The sequence below is a fragment of the Lissotriton vulgaris genome, chromosome 2_1 (assembly GCF_964263255.1).
Source record: "Lissotriton vulgaris chromosome 2_1, aLisVul1.2, whole genome shotgun sequence".
Taxonomy (NCBI): domain Eukaryota; kingdom Metazoa; phylum Chordata; class Amphibia; order Caudata; family Salamandridae; genus Lissotriton; species Lissotriton vulgaris.
The window spans coordinates 695215268-695236193 of NC_141687.1; the positions used below are offsets into that span (position 1 = coordinate 695215268).

General features: G+C 40.8%; 2 protein-coding genes across 7 annotated transcripts in view; both read right to left on the reverse strand.

Annotated features, from left to right (window-relative positions):
- MICAL2 (microtubule associated monooxygenase, calponin and LIM domain containing 2) overlaps positions 1–20926 on the reverse strand; it is a 906862-nt gene that overhangs the window by 473300 nt on the left and 412636 nt on the right. The gene's annotated exons all lie outside the window — the stretch shown is intronic.
- LOC147730998 (pre-mRNA-splicing factor 18-like) lies at positions 2662–4412 on the reverse strand. The gene has a single exon (XM_086955942.1). It carries the CDS (start codon positions 4295–4297, stop codon positions 3590–3592), a length of 708 nt encoding a protein of 235 aa, XP_086812068.1. The 5' UTR covers positions 4298–4412; the 3' UTR covers positions 2662–3589.

Here is a 20926-nt window from a genome sequence, read left to right on the forward strand (position 1 = left end):
CGTGAGCTTCTACTAAATATGTAGAATGCAGGAGATAAAACAAAAACAGCCCTTAAAGTCTGCTTTTCCACCATACGCCAGCCTAAATATCCCTTTTGCTGTGTTTTGACAGAGAAGATAGGAGGGGCGGGGACCAATACAGCGGAGGGAGAGTATTTGAGGTGTGAAGCAGCACAAGAGGAAGAAAGTTAGCAAACACATGCACTCTCGTGGGGTGCAGAATGAAAAATAATAAAGTAATTTCTTACATTTGAGCAGTGGAAGGATACAAGTCAGCCAATCAAAATATTTCAAAGAAGCTATGCTTCAGGGGAGGAAAGAACACATGAAGAAGAAGGCAAGACATCAAATGAGAAGCAAGTAAATGAGAGTGACAATAAAGTCAACCAATGGTAAGCAATGGGCAGGCTGTAAGCTCACAACATATCTTTTGCATCCAGGCAGCCTGTGCAGTCTGATAGGCTCCATATAAAAAGGAAATGCCCTTGATGCTGATACCAGGGGACTTTCCCAGATGGTTCAGCAGAGGACTGTGTAACTTATAAGTAAAAGCGGTTGTACAGAAGTAGATTGATGTCTGGAGGCAAGTTCTGTTCATCTAGGTTAGGCTCGAGGCCTTATTTATGTCACAGTTCAAAGCTACCACACTCAAAGTGTGAATAATTTCAAATGAACTACTGAAACTTGGCATGTGTGGACACGCGTTTAAGCCACCATGAGCTTCGATACGAATGCATATTGTTTTATGCAAAGAAGCATTGCAAATAAAGTTCTTTGACTGACTGACTGCGCTTCAAAGCAGTAGCGAGTGAAACAAACCTTTCTATGTCAGTGGTTCTTGTTTTCATAATGTTTGATCGCAGGGGTTGTAGAATCGGATTTTTAGATTGCCCATACTGTCATATTCGTGCATTTCAGGGACATTATGCACTGTTTTGAAGCACACATGAATTGTAATTGTAAAAATAAAAAAGCTCCTCGGCCGCCACCCCTGCCTGGAATGCACGGAATTTGTGGGCAAACCCTGGAAGATTTCCCGGTGGGATACGCTTGTCTGTGATTAATAAACCAGAATGAATCTATCCTCCAAGAGAACACCTGCATGAATGTTTATGAAAAATAAGCAGGTTTTATGATGCCTGTAGGTGCTGCCACTGAACAGATCTGAGAAAAAAGACATCTTATCTGACAGCAGCGACCTGACACTGCGTGCCAGCGGGTGGTGCACGACGTGTGTTTACAGCCACTTATTTGTTAAATACAAACAACGCGTCTTGAAAATACCCATATTCGACCGACATAACTGCAGCGAAATGAATGGTGACCTTGCAGGAAAATCAGCGGCCCAACAAAAGAAACGGCTCGGTTGACTATAACTCGATCGGTGCAAATGAGTGTCATGGAATAAAATCCCAGCAGGACAGGTCAGTTTCCTTCATTATTCAAGTTCGGTACAATCATGTCCTAATTCTGATTTAGAAATAAAAAAAACATGCTACTTCTTTGAAAATATCAGTTTCACTATAACACAAATATATGAAGTTCTCACTTTTCTTTAAAACGTTGGTGACTTTAAGAATACCCTCCCTTAGAGAACACCATTGTCTGGCCCCAATGTGCCCACTCCACATATCCTGACCCACCTACACTCTGCCCCCGCATGTCATCTCCCCTGTACCGCCCATTCTGTTTTCCAGCCTCCAGGATGTCCCGCCCTCTCTCACTGTTAAGAGGTGGGACATCCTCTGCCCCTGAAAAACAAATTAGTTGTGTTGCACAGGTGGGGTGTGCCTTCCCCGAGAAGTGGTCAAGTATGCAGGGCTGTGAGGGAAAATGTTCTTTGCCTGTCACCCACTCAAGACCCAGTCACAATCTATTTCGACTCAAACATGTTCACATATACAGCTCCAACTGGATATTGAACCTTGAGCACACAAAAGAGCAAAAAATGTATTGTGATCATTATTCGAGTGAATGAATAACACACAATGATGGTCAAATCAGTCCCTTGCGCTTTCTTGCTGCTCATAGTATAATTATACAACTTTATTGTTCTGTTGTTATTGTTTCTGTGGTTCTGCAATGTCACCAGAAGCAGAAATTCGAGAACTTTAGGCAGAAATTTGAACACTTTCTACATCATTTAAAATGAAATCCATGGTACACATTTATATTGCTATCCACTTACTTTGTGGTGTTCAGTGTAAGGGGTGTCACTTAAAAATGTGCAACATTTTGCATAGACCAGTGAACGCAAAAACTCATACAGTTAGTATAATCTAGGTTTGCACTAGATAAATAAGAGTAAAAAAGCACAAGACGAAGTGGTTTGTAAATGAAATGGCAATCTACGATCATCATTTTCTCTTTCTTTTAGGCAGTATCATAAAAAATTACATCGGGTATATCCATCAAATGATGTGTGCATCAAAATATATAATAAATTATGAAAACGAAAACAATGCTAATTCATTCGTTATAGGGGCTTTCTTAATTTATAAAAATCAGAGTATTAACATAAATACATCACCCATATACGATTTAATATTTTAAAAGGGTTACATGCGTTGCTTTTCAATGTTATAGGTATCAGTGACTTCATGAGCCATAGAGTGACCTCAGGCTAAACACTACTCTTCCAACTGCATACAATGTGTAAACATTCTCCCAAAGTTATTTTTATTTTGCAAATATTTACTTTCAGATTTTTTACAAATGTCCTATGATTATTTGAATTATATGAATTAACACTGGGATTAAAGAAAAACAAGATACCAACATTTCTGCAAGTTAAAAGGTATTTTTATGAAATTGAAATTGTTTAGGTGGTGCCACATTATAACTCATGTTAGCTATATTAATCCACAATTAAATAAATATGTATTTGACATATCTGACAACATTGTGTTCGACAATGTTTACTGGGATGGCAGCCACCCTAAAATAACTTGAAAGTAGCTGTGGGAAATGATATCCCTTTTAGCTCGAATAAATTTAAAATGAATCATCTAAAACAATGACACATTAATATTTCTGTGCATATTCAAAATTCTTTAAAAAGGAATTGCAGGCAGTTGTGGCATTACAGGCATGAATCAACTGAAACCCCCCCCCCCCCCCTCACATTTCACGTCCTTGCATCCAAACAGCATTAAAAGGGAAAGAAATCATGAGATTTGTCTCTTATAATTCCAGTTTTCCTGGATAAGGATCTAGAGGAGATCTACATCCCTTTAGTCTTCGTACACTAGAAGTTGCTGAGGCTTTACAGCGCGTTGTACTCCACACATTTCGATGGGTCCGTCGGAAAGTGTTTTTGGCAAATAGTCATCAGCCTTTTCAACCCCTGAATATATTTTCTTTGCGTTTCATCATTCAAAACATGGGCAACATGTTTGGAGAAAATCTTTTCACGACCAGTTCGAGCATGGATACCAACCATGGTGACACCAATAGGCCAGGGAGCATTGCCAATGGCCATCTGCAGATAGGCATTATTAGCCTTCACATACTCTCTCTGCAACAGGAACTTTATGATATCAATTATTGATTCTTTAATATCCGCTGGTAGATTCCTTTTACGAAGTTTTCAGAACAGCGGTCTCAGGTAGGATTCAGTCTGTTTCTGCGTGGCGCTGGCAAGTTTCCCTTGTACACTGTGTTTCACATAATCTTCTCGGCTATTTAGGTCTTTAGCCCACACTCCAAGAAGAAACTTCATGACTTTGGTTATGCTGTCCATATCCTTATCATCATCACCTTGTCCCAACGATTCTCCCAAAGCCTCCAGCTCCTCGACTGTGGTATTTTCTTCATGAACTTTCAGGTCATTCTGGGTATCCTCTTCTCCCGGTTCCGGACCTGCCACAAGTTCATTCAAGTACTGCTGGTCAATCTTATCCAGGGCAGCCTTCAAGTCGTTCCTCAAGCCCTTATTAACTTCAGGTGCTAAAATTTCTATCTTTCTCAATCTCTGAAAAGCATCATAATCTGTTTCAGCAAACAATTGAATCGGTTCACCTTGTTCTCTCAACCTCCGGATCACCTCTTGTCTAGAAAGAGTCATCGGTAACTTCTCCTCTGCCAGCTCGAGCTCTAATACAGGATTACTTGAAGACGATGGCCGCTCTACCTCGTCATCATTTTCTATCTTGAGACCACACCTCTCGAAGTATGCCTCTTCATCTTTTCTTGCAAGCTCACTGAGTTTGAAGTATTTTTTGTTTTCCCCTACAAGCGCCATGTCCTCCAACAGCTTCCTTTTACGGGCGATCTCTGCCTTCAGAATGTCCATCATGGTGCTGCCAGCGAACAGCCCAGGCGTCTCACAACTCCTCTAAGCCCCCATAACAAAAACAAAACACACGGGGTAGGAAGAGATGCCACTTGAACATCACTTCCGGTCCGAATCTGAAGCAATGTGTAAACATGTAATCAATATGACTACAAACACAAATTGTTTGTTCCCCTGCTGTATCCCTTCAAAATTAGGCTTGGGCGGTAAACTCCGCTCCGCTCGTGGAATTAGCAGAGTTTTTCCCACTCGGCCGTCTGCATAGACCGGGAGTTCTGAAAAACTCCACGTACCGGCGCAGAGTTGAGTTTTTCCTCTCTCGCAGCTCGCGAGCAAGGAAAATCCAAAGCTATAACACCTCTCTGCAAAATTTCTCAAAACGGGTGGTCACGGCAGGTCGCTACCGCTCATGTTGAGAAACCTGCTGCTAGCTTTGAGGAAGCTGTTGCTCGAGTAGAACATCTACGGCAGAAAGAAGCTGCATCCTCCTGTGCTGAGCATGGTGCTGTTTGCTCTAATTTTACAGTGTAGAACAAATGCCCGGCGCTAAAAATCAGTGTGAGTAGCAAGACTTTCCTCCCTCTGCCGCTTGCAGAACTCCGCAGAGGGCAGCAGAGTTTTGTCACTTACCAATTCTGCCCAGGCCTAATCATAATTAATTATTACAATGGTGGCTAAGGGCACAAGGTTGCACATGCGAACAAATGTTCGTGAGAGTAATGAAGTGGTATGGTGGTCCTATGTGAAGATTGTGTTTCGAAAGGATAAATATACGGTGCTCCTCCACCAGTAGTAATCTTGCTCCCCGAATATGAGGCAAGAGTGGCAGTCAGAACAGTCATTCTCTATTACTACGTAACATGCTGGGGGCACTCCCATAGCTTAATTGTTATATAACAGATTATAAATCTATGCAAAAATGTTGGTCACTGGATGTTCATGATGCACAATAACATTTTAATAGAAGGATAATCTTATACCATAGAATTCATATTGCAGTTTCATAGAGATCTCAATCAACATTTATATGTTCAGTTCAGTGTCGTTTGAAACGAAGTCTGTTGTTACTGTCTTATTTTATTGATCATCATATCATTGGGTAAGAGAACGCCTTCCTGTCACAAAAAGCAGTATGTATGGTTAACAGCATAGTTTCCATTGTGAAAGATGGCAAATTTGTAATATTGTGAATTTGGAGAAGCAGCCGGGACCGTGTAACATCCACCAGACTTTGTCAAGGTTGTAAAGATAGGGACCATTTTATAGTAATTTAAGGCATGTATTGGAATTAAGTATTGTAAGGGAAGAGAAGCTTAGTTGTTGGAAAGAGAAGTTCACCTTACAAAGCCAAGAGGGCATACCTAAAAAGAGGTAATTTTATACTTGCTATTAGAGTCTCAGTGAACCCCAGATGCCAATAATATAGTTGTGATATTGTGTATATTCACATGGAAAGTGAATTCCCAAGGATAGTGTACATTATGTACAAGTGGATCACAGATTGCAGTGCTAGAAAAAAATATAAGATCTCATAATTTGTTATTTAAAGGCAATATTATGTATGCCTTAATGCATTATATTTAGATATTAACTAAAGAGTAACTTTCCAGTTAGGTTAACATTTCCAGACAAAGATCTGTTTAGTCTCTGTGAAGTTATCTGTGATAGTAGGTAGTACTGGCCAAAGAATAAACTGGAAGGTATGTAAAGGGATACCCCTTCAGTAAATGGATGACCCATCATTAAAGCAACGATATCCTCAATTATATCACCATGTCATTGAATTGTGTAAAAAAGTAAGGAATTGGTGGCTAACCACGTGCGAAAAATTCTTACAACATCCTTACTAACTGCAACAATCTTGCCATTGTGTTTTTTGAAGTTTGAGTATACATTCAAGTTAATAATATAGTCTTCAGACTATCAAATAAAACAATTGCCTATAATGCTATACTACACTTTGACAGTTCACATCCAAAATCACAAATTACATGTCTCCTGTTAGCAGAATTAACAAGTATCAGAATTACAGTGACGATCAGATATTTGAAGAAGAATTAAAAGCAGCTAAGCAATGTTTCATTTCTAGAGGATATTTACAGCATCTCCTAGAAAAAGCCAAAATGAAAATACTTTGAATGAATAGAAAGTCACTTCTTTCGCAGTGTTCTCATGGTAAGGACAATGGCAACAGCACAGCTATGATTTATCCATATATTGTACAGAGCCACAATATTTTCAGGATTTTAAATAAGAATTGGCATCTACCCAAAATGCATTAGCTTGTAATAGATTTGTGCTTGACAAACCCTAACTAATCCACAAAAGAGGCAGGACAATAAGTGGCCAAACCTGTCACAGCTTTCGATATCCCCTAATTCGACCAAGAGAAATCTCCTGCCTTCCATGGTGCACAAATACTTTTTCAAATGTGGAAACTCTAATATCTGCTTGTTCGTGTATGTAAGTTCATATACAACAGCAAAATCACATACATGATTCGTGATTTTATTAACTGTAATACAAAATATTTTATATACATATGGGTCTGCCAATGCCAAAAAGTCTATATAGGAACTAGGAAACACTGCATATCTATCTGCTCAACGCATTCAAGAGTATGTCAGCCTATACAAAATGGTGATGTCAATTGTACATTTTCCAAAAATTATAATGAAACACACAGATATAAAGATCAAATTAAAACTGGTTTCATGGATTGGCGCACATCCAGCCCCCCATTTAAGGTGGTGATACATCTGTACTGTTACAAAAAACGCAAAATGGATTACTAAGGTGAGATCAGTAGACAGAGAGTAAATCATGACTGAGAACTACACCACTTTCTTGCGAAATAGTACCCTTTTTTGTTGCATGTGCGTTCTGCACAGTTTACATGAGAAATTATGCACTACATACAATGCTCATGACCATGAGGAAAAATATGTTTCTGCCTTTTCTTTGAATGTTTCTTCTAAATATATCTAGTATAATCATTATCTGCCTCTAAAAAAGAATACTGCACTTTTTGGAAACAAGAATGAGAGTGTAAATACGATTGTTTTACATAACAAAATGTTAAAAGATATTAACATGCATTATATTTGACCAAAACCAATTTTACCACAACTTTCAGAATTGAACTGCCCATTCTAACCCTTCACAGTTTCTGCATGCTACACTTTCCTCTATGGGGACTTACTTTCAGGCCATTTCACTTCTATTCTAAAGATCATCTTCACATCAAGCCTTTTTCTAATACATTATAGGAATATATCCTGTTCTTACAACCCTCACCTCATATCGTTTGTTTCTGACAAATCCCAAGGCTCGTTAGCCATATTTCTAAAAACAACCTTGATACACATAATTCTTCTATATCACATGATCACTAATTTATATTTAAACCACAAATTTCCTAATTTGATCTTAATCGCATGTATAAGCAGTAATATGGACTCTTCTACAAAATGGAGCCTCTCAACAGTAAACCTGAACAGTATTTAACTGTGTGATTCATTCAATGTAATACCTACATATATCACCGTTTCTGACTCTCCTGGTACCAAAGATCACACACAACCTTAATAATACGTATTCATAAACTATGTACAGTTTTCTATTCACAGACTAAATAGTCATACCATTACTTGCTATTTATTGCCCATATATACAACAATTTGAACTCTTTTTCAATATGGCACCATCCATAAGAACAACTACTTGTCTAATGATACGTCTGTATTCCGGTACCAACATGCTCTTAACAGCATCTTTTCCCTCACATAGCTACCTCTGGCACATATTACCTAGGATCTTGTCTGTACTGACTCCTTTCAATTCCTCCTTTTATCTTTTAATATTACCTTCCCTTCAATATTTGCAACTTATGACCATTTCACAGGGTCATTAGTATACATCCAGACTACGAACTTGGTTATGATAATGGGGTTAGTTAGCTTGGTCTAGTCCTGAGGAGAGATTCCGGGTGTTTAGGAACATCTTTCTATGTTTACATCCAATCTCAGAGCTAATGTGCTCAACAGTATATAATAGTTTATAAAATCCCTGGAACTCTTCATCTATGCAAAGGAGGTCATGCAATTCTTACACATTTGGCCATTTTCTTTCCAAGACCGTCTGTGTTGCGATTTGTGCCCATATTTGGGCAGCCAATAGGGCAATTATCTTGTCTCTATTTCCCAACTGAAGATATCTAAATGTCTTAACGTAATGGGAGTGAATTTGAGTAGTCACCATTTTAACTAAGGAATGTGTTTTATACTGCTAGCATTTGGTTATCTGAGCTTGAAATTAATTACACAGGTATCTTTTCCAGGTTGGCAAGATTGGCTCTAAGATTATTCTCATCTGCTTGTCTTAGTTGATGTTCAGTGATATATTGTTTTTCTTGTCATAGGAACTTGAGAAAGGTCCACATCTGTGTTTTGGGTAATCTGGTAGGGATTTCTAGATCCAAAGGTAGGGGTGCGTGGTCTGATACCTAAGAGGGGTGGAAGATAACAATGGACAAAGGTACTAACCTAAACTTATTACAAATTTTAAATCATTGACTAATGGCAGTGGATCAGTAAGTAAAAAGAGAAGGCCTTAGAGAACGGTTGAAATAGCCTGGCTGTTTTTTGTGGTACATGAGTGGGCGCTTAAGTTGGTAGTGTCGAAGTTCATAGATTAAAAACAGTTGAAATCTCTCATAATTACGTGCTCCTAAGGTTTATTCAAAATAAATGCATGTAATTCATTAAAAATAGGAGATCTTCTTGATTAAATCCATACACAAAAAATATATTTATAATTATCGCACTGATTTTGAAAGGAAATTGTCCCCCTCCACTCACTCCGCTGCCATATTATTATTAACCTGAAACTATGTTTTTAAAAAGAGAATTGCAGTACATTTAATAAATGTGTTAAAAGAGCTGTCCTAGAAAAGTTTGGCTCTAACTCGTTTATGTAGTAACCTATCTTTTTTAAGGTAGTTATGTTTAACTCGTTTATGTAGTAACCTATCTTTTTTAGGTAGTTCTGCTTCTTGTAGACAGGTGAAATCGATTTTAACCTACTTAATTCTTGATTGACTTATTTTGATAAATGGCAGTATAGGATTTCACTTTGCTCAGGCAAATTATTTAAAGTACATCATTGACCCTGCTACTGTTTAAGTAACACATACATCTCGAATATTATCCACCGGGGCTCTAGAAAAAAGAGTCAAGCTACCAGCTGGGAAAGAGCGAGTCAGCATCCACCGGCTGCGTTCCCCAGTTTTGTGCCATTTACTTCAAGCGGAATGTTATATTAATTTCAGGTAGTTATGATGCCTAAGAAATAATTGAACTACGATATCTACATCTTCAGATTATATCAGATTTTGCCTCTACATGTTGTACATCATTCCCTAAGACTCTTCATAACTTTCACTGCATACCTGGTTATTTCCACCGTGTGACTGATATAAAGTTTTTAGCAAGGATACGACATACTGAATTCACAGATTGATATTTGTGGCTCCTGAAGAAGGCGTTTTCGCCAAAACGCGCGTCGAGTACTTTATCGTCACTCTGTTCTTGGACACTTTTCAGTATTTCATGGTGTCTTTTTATATAAAGTGTTGTAAATTGTGTTATTATATGTATTAATTGTATATATTTTTAATTTGAATTGTCATATAGCCTAATTAGTTTCAGTTATCTATATGATTTTTACTATGTGTATTAAAAACATGTTTATTTTATACAAATAATTATTTTTTCTCCTTGACTGTTCCTTCTGTATTTGGGTCCAGTTACTTGTTTATCTACTGTTTAGATTGCCTAGGAATTGTTTGCATACATTTTGTTTACCCTGCCCTAGGAGTCTGTTGGAGTTACTACCCAGGGGGTCCTTGTTTTTCGCATATTGATACAGGAGTAGACAGCGTCTTGAATTCTGGGAACACAGATCAAAGATCTTACTGTCTCTTGGCTGTGTCATATGCTAATGCTAGTTTAGGGAGAAAAAAAAGTAAAAACACCTGCTTGGATAGTATAAACCTCTTTTGTCTAGTGGCAGGAAATATTAACTCTTCAACCAAGAAATCCTGAAAATAGCCAAAAAATGCTCGTTGGGTCTGGTTTTGGGAGTGATTGTGGGAACTCGAGCCTTTGCAAGTGACATTGCGATGTGTTAACATGTTTTAGTTAATCACCCATGTTTTCTCTCACTAGTCAAGAGAGCCTCTTAATAATGTCAGATTGACTGGTTTCTGTCCCTTCAGGGGTTCCTATTATTAATAACTTTGAGCACGTAGACTGGTTCTCCATGTCTTCATACTTCTTAGACAGACTTTTCAGAAGCTGATCATGTCAACTAGTGTTAATCTTAGCATGCTCTTTGAGGCAGGGAATACAAGAATCCAAGTCTTGTTGTCATTCAATAAAGCTTTCCAACCTCTTGTTGAGGGCTCCACTTGTTAAGGCTTTGATGTTTGGTCCCTGCTCTACTCTGGTTCTTTTTACGCCTTTAATTTATTTTCTTTTTTAAATGTGTTTTGATGAGTAATTAGAAGTTTAGGGTGTATGAGAACTGTCAGAATCTGCAAAATGTTCAGCATCCAAACTAATTGGCTTATGAGGGTTAGAAGGGGGTCCAGTGGCTCAGATGTATCATACATATACTAAGCATACTCTAGCTGAATACTGGGGTTGTGCTCCACTCTGCAAACATTCACAGTAGCGTAATCCAGGAAGGGAACCATACTGTCTTGTATTCATGACAAATCAGGCATTGTGTCGACATGGTGTGAGGGTACACGTGGTGTCAGGCTGTCACAGAGTACTAATATGTGTCCAATTGGTCCCTCTGAGTGATTTTCATCTGCAGTGAAACAGCTCGTCCCTTGCCTGGCATGATTAACTCCTTTTTGGTAGTGGTTTCTGCAAGCTTAACAAGTCCACCTTTCGCTGTGTAGATATCTCTGTGTTTTGGATTTGGTGCTGTTCATACTGTTGTTGGGGACTGCTAGGTTGAGACATGGGCAGAATAAAGTCATGTACGTCAATACATCTGGGAGACTAATTTGCAATCTGCCTGGTGGATATTAGTGGGTTTAGAACATTCTCTACCCCTCCTTTTTATCATCTTCCCCCCTTCTAGAACTAAATTCTATTTGTGTAATACCCACTTGATGTACATCTCTAAAAACATACATAAATGAGGGAAATTGGCCCCTTATACCAGAGGGCTATTTACCATCTCTTTCTTTGCTTTGGCCACCACTGTTGAGTCCCTAGACTCTTTCTGACCATGATGGTCACACATAAAAAGCAATACGGAAATTAATACTCGGAAGCAAATAAAGAAATTTTTGAAAGTTAAACGATATTTAGCATCCTCTCGGATCCGCTAGACAAAGCAAAACAAAACCCTGGCAGTCTCATCAAGTTTTTAGAGACAGAAACAAAAACTGGTAGACCCTTAAGAGCTTCAGCAGTGCCTGTTACCATTCTCATAGAAGCACACAACAAACTCATCAAATCTTCATCAAGTTCCTCTGTTCCGGCGCTAGGGCTGCTGGCACGACACCTACAAGAGAGGCTGCTTTTAATTTAAGCTCTAGACATCAGTAAAGCTGGCTTGTGTGACAGTCTCAGTGAACAACACTTCCTACACTGCCCATGTCTCCAGCTTTCAACCTCAGCCCAGGATCGTCACACTGTAGCACTGGCTCTGTGCCAGAAATTAGTGGGCCCGCTCAGGTGGGCATACAGATCTAAGCAACAATCAGTGACGCCAGCCCAGTAGCACTATTGGAGCAAGACTTCCCCGCGTCATCTCCTTGCCTTCCGGATGTCATAGCACTGATCCCAGTGCAAAGGAAAGATGCCTTCCAAAACTCCTCAGTTACACTCCCACTTATCTGCACAAACAGTAGCCAGTAGCAACTAACGCACTGAGCACAAAATGTGGATGAACTGACCGTAGGTGGGCAGGCAGGAGCTTAGGCAGCACCCTGACTCTGTCTACATTGCTCCTGGTCACCTTGTTTTCAATATAAGACAATATTATATGTTAACCATTATGTAGTTTTGAATAATACATGTTTATTTTGGGGCATTCACCATTAAAAGGGTGTTTTCCTCCAAACAAAGGAACATTTATTGAACACAATATGTGAAATAATGTGTTATACCATTTGCTTGTCTATAGACAAAAGATGAGAAAAGTAATAATGTTACTCTAATGTTAAATTTATATTTTCTCTTGAAGTTTGTATTTAAAGAAAATTGGAAAGTTACATTTTTAAACAAGCATTTGCAATGCAAAAGGTCTCGCATTACTGAATGTTAGAGCTATTGGTGTTGCATTCTTATTAGCAATGCCAATAGCTCCAAATTTAATAATGCGAGACCTATTGCATTGCAAATGCTTGTTATTATTTACCTTTGCCTTACCCTTCCCTTTTGGCTGCGCCTTCCCTCGCGCTTGGATCGTTTATATTGAAACGTTTGAGTTTTCATAGTTAAATGTATTTTCTGTGTGGACGCTTCACACACGGATTAGAAGGATGCATAAATACAGTGTGCCTCTTCTAGCTTTCGTACCGACTCAGACTCTGCTTACCTTGTTATGGCTATCTCCACGCAGCCCGTGTCTAACTCACCTAAGAGGTCGCTCCTAGATGGATGGCACCAGGATTGGCTGAGGTGTTCTACAGTGCTCCAATCGTAGGTCATCTTGCACACTACCCGTACCGCCTACTCCGACACAACCCCCTCCCCTACCTTCAGAGTATATTCAGTCATGGTATTGGTTGTTATGCGACCCGGAAGTGCTAAAATGATGGTCAATTGACACCCTGTTAAAACAGCGGCTACGGACGAACGACATGAGGCTGAATTCACGGATGGTCCGTGTAAGTAGCAGCACCTCCCTTCACCCCCCTGCACATGGCACACAGCGCTCTCACCTCGTTATATCCTCTTCAGGCAAAGCAAGGGGCATCTGAACTGTTGCTCAGCGAGGGGTCAAGACGTGAGTGCTGTCACTCAGAAGAGCAACTGGGGTGGGTTGAGCCGTGCAGCTGGGATCGGTTAACGGCTGTTCATTCATGAGGAAGAACTCTCACGAGCGAGGTTGAGACGCGTTCCTCACAGAATGCAGCACTTGGGGTGCGAGGAGGAAAAGGTGGGGTGGTAGGTGCGTTCCTAAGGCAAGAGCTTGTCCTACCCACTATCCCTACCCCCTCCCCACGAATATGGCGGGCAGGTTAGGGATCTGCTGCTTTAAGGATTGAGGGCAGCTTGTGACGAGAGCTGGAGTGAGAGTTGACAGTGTGCTGCAACATCTTTTCGGGCAGGGGGTGCAAGGAGAGCTGCCACTTAAAAGACGGAGCAGCATGTGGGAACTGTCAGAAGCAGTAGTCGACCAAGGGCGAGTGTTGCTTCATAGAAAATTTGGAAAGTTTTATGAGCTGGTATTCAGAGTTGTCATTGAGTGCTTTTGTTCACATAACAGGCTGTCACAGTCCACACGGAAAGTTTTCAGGCACAAGATCAATTGCGTGCTAAAGCCAGACGCAATGGCCAATGGCAGGTGAGCCCCACATGCACGAGCTTCTCCTGAAGCTGAAGCGATTCCAAGAGGCCGATTTCCTTTATCAGTGCATGCGCAGCTATAGGCTCGACCTAAAAACAATGTTAAATTTAGGAACGATATCATTTGATTTATTAGGACACATTATGTCTTCGGTATTAAAGATGTTCTCTGCAGCGTGCAGCTAATAACCGGCACTGGTTGGAATTAGATTGTTGAAAACAACAAGGCAGTGAGTGGTAAAGCTGTGCAAAGTGATCTGGCGCTGTCATTTAGAGGAGGAAACTCATTTCGCAGGCTCCCATGAAATATTTTCCATATTTCAGACGTCACGGCAAGATATGGGCTTCTACACCACTCTTGCAGTAATATGCACAAGAAAGTTTTATATTCGATCATGCACAAGTATATAACTCAAAGTCTATGTCTCTGGGATGATGTCCTGATGGTCAAAGGGGTTCAAAATGAGAATGTACGTTCTCCAAAGGAGAAAAACAACAGCCAAGGTAGCCATAGCAATAAGAGGGGGGAGGTCAAGGCCATTATAATAATTGAAACAAGTAAATGTACTATTCATCAGCGTAGGTAGCCCCCTGTTTTTTGTTGAATAGCAATGTTCAGTGTCTCGCTGGAGGGGAATGTCTTGTAAAGATTAGATATGTCTCCCGCAGCCAAGCTGCAATATTATTCTCACTGGCAATTGGTTACTAAGGCTAAGTTATGTGCTGAGAGTGCATTAATATGACTGTTTAGACAGCTAGGCCTTCCTCCTCTGATGTGTAAGTAGTAAATGGAATCAGCGTGACGAATATTGTTTAGAAACTCCTGCGCATTCTTCTCGCCTACGTCATTCATGCATGGATTTTATTAAACATACATTGAGCCAAACTGCCTAATGTTCTTTGGAAAAACTGCTGGGATAGGGAACCGTTGATTTAAGTCTTTCTGTAGCGTGCCCCATTTACTCACCGCATAAACAGACTTCTGTACAGTTTATGTGACTCAGGCCAGTTCAGTGGCTGCAGCCCTGGGCAGTGCAGGAGGGAGACCCCTCATTGTTACCAGCCAAGATCAGACAGACAGGAAGAAACAAATGTATTTTGTGTTGGAGAAGAAACGCAAAGCCCCAGCACAGCCTATCCAGTGGTAGCTGTGCAGGGGAGACAGACTGTCCATTTCTGGATTAAGATGATAGGGAGATCTAACCTTCATCTGTGGGGGATTTACATGGTTACAAGAAAGTTTAAGTCTTAGGCATACGTAGAGTACTTACTGCATGTTGGTTCTTGCATCTGTTCAACGTAGAGTAGATGAAAATAGGCTTAAGACTGAAGGCTGATGGATTCTAGGGTAGCACATTAAAATGTCCGGCAATGGCAAGCAGATCAACAAAGGCGCATATAGAATCAAATGCCAAAGTATTAGCACGTTTATGGCACAAGTGATAGTCACGCTTAGAAGCAATCTGCGAGCTAGGCTCACGGCCAAAGGTGTGATAAAGAATTGGGTGAAGGCTGTGATCATGGTAATGCTACTTTTGAAATGCAGAAAATGAATAGAACAAGATAGGCTGCATATGCAGCTGTACAAGGGTCTAGCATTTCATTCATCAAACAAAGTTCTCCTTTTCATCTCTCCAATTAGACCTAAGGATCACACAAAGACCATCAACGTATATTAAAAGCTAAAATCCTAGCACAGGAAAGTGACTCCAATTCACCACACATTGAAACAGATTTCTAAATTACAGACATCTCTCCCTTGGCCCAGCTAGGTTGTAGGATGCTTTGCCTATCCCTCCTATATTTATTTAATCTATTTGGCTTGTCGATGGTGCCACAGCTTATATCATCTTAAACAAAAGACGCACATAGGTGCAAATACAATGTCCAGGTATCACCGCTGTGCTGTTTGCATAGTGTCTACCAAGCGACCTGGCCAGTTAAGTGCTCCATGCTAGATGTACCAATCGACAGTAATGTAAAATGGCTGGTGGCAAGTCTTGCAGAAATCCTGCATCATCAATAATAATAAGCTAGGGTTCTTTCTGAGAATCCTTATAAATAGCTTTGAAATACAGATTGAGACCGATATTGAAGGGATATGGTTACAATACAAAACTATGGTGCATTTAGAAAGCTCCTTTTGGATTCCCTTGCAGCAATCAATGGGACTGGTGTCTGCCCTCCTCACAACCCTTCGCTGGCATTTACACAGTATTAATTGATTTTCATATATGAAAAATGCCACACATATCCCCTGGTGATGTCACCGCGTTAGGTAGCTACCCAACCCCATTCACTGAGACAGCACCCATGACCTAGGACACAAAAAGGAAGCTGTAGACCGGATAACGCCAGGTTTTTAATTTCTTTCTGCACCTAGCATGATCACCAATGAGGTAGAGAATTCCACTGGACAGCAGCCAAATAAGAAAATGATTGGCCGCCTGTTCTGCTTTTCCTAATGAGTTTGGTTCCTTCAAGTGCTAGATTTCAGGACCTCAAGTCACAGGTGGGCCTGTGAAATTCCACTCTGACCTGTAAGATCTCAGTTCCCATATTATGTAGGGCTCTGCGCATGGCATAAGAAGGTAATATAATCAACTGGGTGTTGTCTGCGTATGCAGTGATTTAAAAATAAACCATTTCCTAACAATTTTTGCTAGAGGAGAAACAAATATTAAAATTGTGGCCTTGGGGGACTCCACAGGTGGATGTGAAGGAGCGGGATCTGCAAGTGCCCAACTGGAATATCTGCGATCTATTCATCAAAAAAGAGCTCACCCACCTGAGTGCATTTGAGTGTAATCCAACCTCATGGAGTTTGTTAATCAACACGCTGTGTGAGACAGTGTTGGAAGATGCAGACAGGTCTAGTATGATCAGGGCTGCGGCTTTGCCCTGATCGACCACTGACCTGATATCATCCAATACAGCTAAGACCGTGGACTCAGTTCTATTTGGCATGAAGCCCATCTGGGAAGCATTCAAAAAATGTATTATTTTCTAGAAAATTAGTTAATTGACTATTCGCTAATAATTCTAGAATTTTTGACATGTAAGGAGGAAGTGATATAGGCCAGTAGTTGGAGAGGATATACTCATCAATGCCAGCTTTTTTAGCCAAGGGTAGCAGTTACGCTTCCTTCCAGATTTCAGGATAGATTGCGTCTACCAGGAAAAGGTAAAAAATATGAGTAAGATGAGGATGTAAAATAGTGGATAATCTAGAATAGATAAAATGTCGACATGGGGTCAAAAGGGGAGCTGTATTGGACTTCCAACATCAACTGCAGTACCTGCGTTACTGAAAACTGTTAAAAGGATCCCAGATGAATGTTAACATCAAGGTGGGGATCCGACAGAGAAGGAACATAATCATATGGTGATGACAGAATCTCAAAGGATGGATACATTTTTGTAATTTTATCTGAAAAATAATTCCACAATTTATCACAATTGGCCCCTGTGTAGGGAATTGATAGGGAGAGGCAAGTGGGCTAAGCATGCTCCTTCACAATTTTAAATAATTATTTTGAGCAGCTACTATTCTCTTCAATTTATGAGTAAAAGAATCCTTATTAGTGCTCATCACTTTGTGGTACTTTTTTGTTCCTCTTTATATTTGGAGTGATCTACGTTGTATCTGAAAAACCTCCAACTATGTTCGAGATTTAAAACTTTCTTTTCATTGCTCTCAAATCCGAGTGCCATTTTTAAGAACGAGAAAACCTGGTGAATTTGTCACTTTCAGTGAAGCACATTTATCTAAGGAATTTAAAATAGCAGCATTGAAAGAATCATTTTGATTGGAAAGGGACACAGAGGCATCATTCTTCCGAAAGAAAGAAATGACTATCAAATATTTGCTCTGTTATGTTCCTCCAAGATTTCTTAGGGGTAGAGGAGGAATCTGCGGAGTTTATTTTATCACCCAGAAGCATGACCAACAAAGAATTATTGCGAAATGATCTGTCCATTTAGGCGGAGCGATGTCTGAAATTTTAGTGGTGTCAACATAATAAAACAGAAAGTCAAGTATATGTCCTGCTCTGTGAGGTGGACCCTTGGTCTAAGGTGCAACATTCCCATATCATTCTCCGGTAGCCTACCAGTAGCCAGTAGCCTTGTCTTCCTGTTTTTCAAATTGCAAGTTGAAATCACCAACAATGAATGTAATGATCATGTTTTGTGCTTAACTCGGTTAGAAAGGTAAAGAGATTAGTAATCCAGTGAGAGTTGTGGCCTGGTGGTCAATAAAGGCCATACCCACCAGTAATTTCCATTTCTTCTGAGCAAGCTGAAAAGTAGGGGTGGGCAAAGAATTCGGCTTCGCCGGCGGAGTTCACAGAGTTTTCCCCACTCCGCATGGAGTTTCGTAAAACCCTGCTAAGTGATGCTGAGCAGCGTTTTTTTTCTTTTCGTGCTCGCTAACGTTCAGAAAAAATTGCGCGCTAGACCTCCTCCTGGCAAGATTTCTAAACACGAGCAGTTGCAGCAGGTCACGACCGCTTGCATTGAGAAATCTGCCGCTCACGTTGAGGAAGCTGCCACTCAGGTAGAATATCTACACGAGTGCCAGAAAGCAGTAGCACCCTACGGCGGGACAAGGAGTGCCGTTTTTGCTGATTTTACAGTGCAGGACAAACTCCTGGTGCTTAAAATCAGTGCAAGTAGTGCAACTTAATAGACTCCACCGCTGGTGGAACATTTGCAGCACTTTGTGTAGTTCCGCAAAGTAGAATCTGTGAACCTCACCCATGCCTACTGAAAAGCTAAAACCGCAGTCTTTTTTTTTTGTTTTTACTATTTTTATTGATTTTATGCAATGGAAACTGAGAACATACAAGCAGTGCATGGCCTCACTCTAAGAAAAGGAGAATTTCCAGGCAGATGTCGGTAGAGTTTATTGAAAAAATAACATAATACACGGCTGAACTAAAACACCAGATCATATAACAGCTAGGGAAGAAAAGTACCTTGAAGCCAAGGTATCAAGCCTATTATACAGTAAATAGTACATTTATACAAGTTTGGCTGCCAAAATCACAATACCACAGTACAAAGGGAAAACACATCACCCCTACTCATCGGAGCCCTCCTCTGAACCAGAGACATTCTCAACTACAAAGTTATTGAGAAGACACACCCACAACATGATTGCATCCCACGCACTCTCATCGGTACGGGCAATGAGCATATGCATTTCCTTGGACACCCCCTAATCAAGGAGATCCTGCTGCCATCAGGACACCAACTGTACCCCGGTGCCCATCCACTCAATGGTCACTCGCCTTTTGGCCAATAACAGAGCAAGTTGGGCCAGCTTATAGGAATCTTGTGCCGCCTGGGTTTCCCCACCACCCCCAAGAGGTAGGCCAATGGAGTCAGAGGAATTTCAATATCACCTGCCTACACTATTTTTGGCACCACATCCCTCCAGATCCCCTGAATTACAGCACATGCCCAGCTCCCGGCATTATGCATATCACGACATCCGCTTTTGGGCCCATACGGTTCAAGTGTCTCTGGGTCACATAAATGCAATGCAGGAAATGAAATGTAAGCAATTTAAACCTGTGGTTGCAGGATACCTTCCTTACCAATCTTGATGTGTGCGCCCAGTCGCATCCTCAATGGGCTCCTCCAGGTCACGTTCCCAGGCCCCAAGGTAGGCATAAGCAGCATCCGTCATGCTGCCCCGGATAGCTTTGGAAAATAAGGAAATTAGATTCCTCTCCTGTACTTATTAAAGCAGGCCTCCCAACATCAGGGAAGGCTGGGGAGCCACAGCGAAACGGTTGGGTTCTACTTGTACAACCTCGGGTTACCTGGGAAACGGAATGTTACAAGTGTCGGTTGGGAGTTGGGGTTTGCGGTTTGCTGTTCTGTGGAGTCGGAGGTGCCGACTCGTTTTGTCATTCCTATCTCAATAAAGGACTTCTACTCACTAACTGGTGTCCTTTCAGTGGCGATGAGTTGACTGAGCCAGGTCGAGAACCCCACGCTGTGTTCCAGCCCCGGACACCGACACCTTGTCTTTGCACTCTGCACATCTGCTTCTTGAGGTCGTTGCTGAGTGTGAATGTCTCCTATACAGTGAGTGCACGGCCCCTTGTGGTCAGCCCTTGGAGACCGTATTCCAGCCGTGAGTGCTCTTCTTCAGTTTTGTTGAGCAGGTATTGCGCTCTCATGCCAGTTCCTGGGTGTGCCTTATCCTCTGACTCCTTCGCTGATGTCATCTCAGCGTTGTTACGCTGCGCCAGCCATTTCATCTCCTCTTCAAGTTTCCGATATCCATGGTAACTGAAACTCTTGCATGCTGATTATTTCACTGTCCGGTGTGGCATCAGCATATTTTCTATCGCTGACACGCACAGCTAAGCCGTTTATGACTCCATAACAGCCTTGTATACAATCTACAGTGAGTTGTGCTGTCCTCATTCGCTGATGCGCACAACTAGATTACACCCTCATTTATCACTACATGTTATGCACTGGAGTGTCTACGCTGATGCACACAGCTGTTCCTGTATTCTTTTGAGTTGTGTTCGCTGATACGCACAGTTTCCTTGCTCACACACATAATTTACTGTGCGTTAGTGCTGTTCTTATTCACTGATAACCATAGCTGTATTTTACTCATTAATTATTACATGTTGTGCATTGGAGTGTTTGCACTGATGCACACAGCTGTTCCTGTATTCATTTGAGTTGCGTACAGTAATTTTATTGCTAATACGCACAGCTGAATTCATTTTCATAACCCTCTACGTATTGTGCTTTGAAAGTTGTCTGAGCTGATGCACACAGCTTATTACAACATATAGCATGGAACTTTACCTTATCTATCATAATTTTACAATCCTTGTTGTATGCTGAATATTGTGTCCCTTACATAATGCAAAACTCTCTAGTTCCTCCACCTGCTTTTTGTCCTAGTCCAACTAACCCAGAGTCTGATTGAGAGCAGTGGAAGGAAGCTTTTGAGGCATATTTGGATGCACTAGATGGTGACTCCTTTACTCATAAAAAA

Bases quoted from the DNA above. Each gene is read 5' to 3' on its own strand.
- LOC147730998 (XM_086955942.1), bottom strand. From the start codon at position 4,297: ATGATGGACATTCTGAAGGCAGAGATCGCCCGTAAAAGGAAGCTGTTG.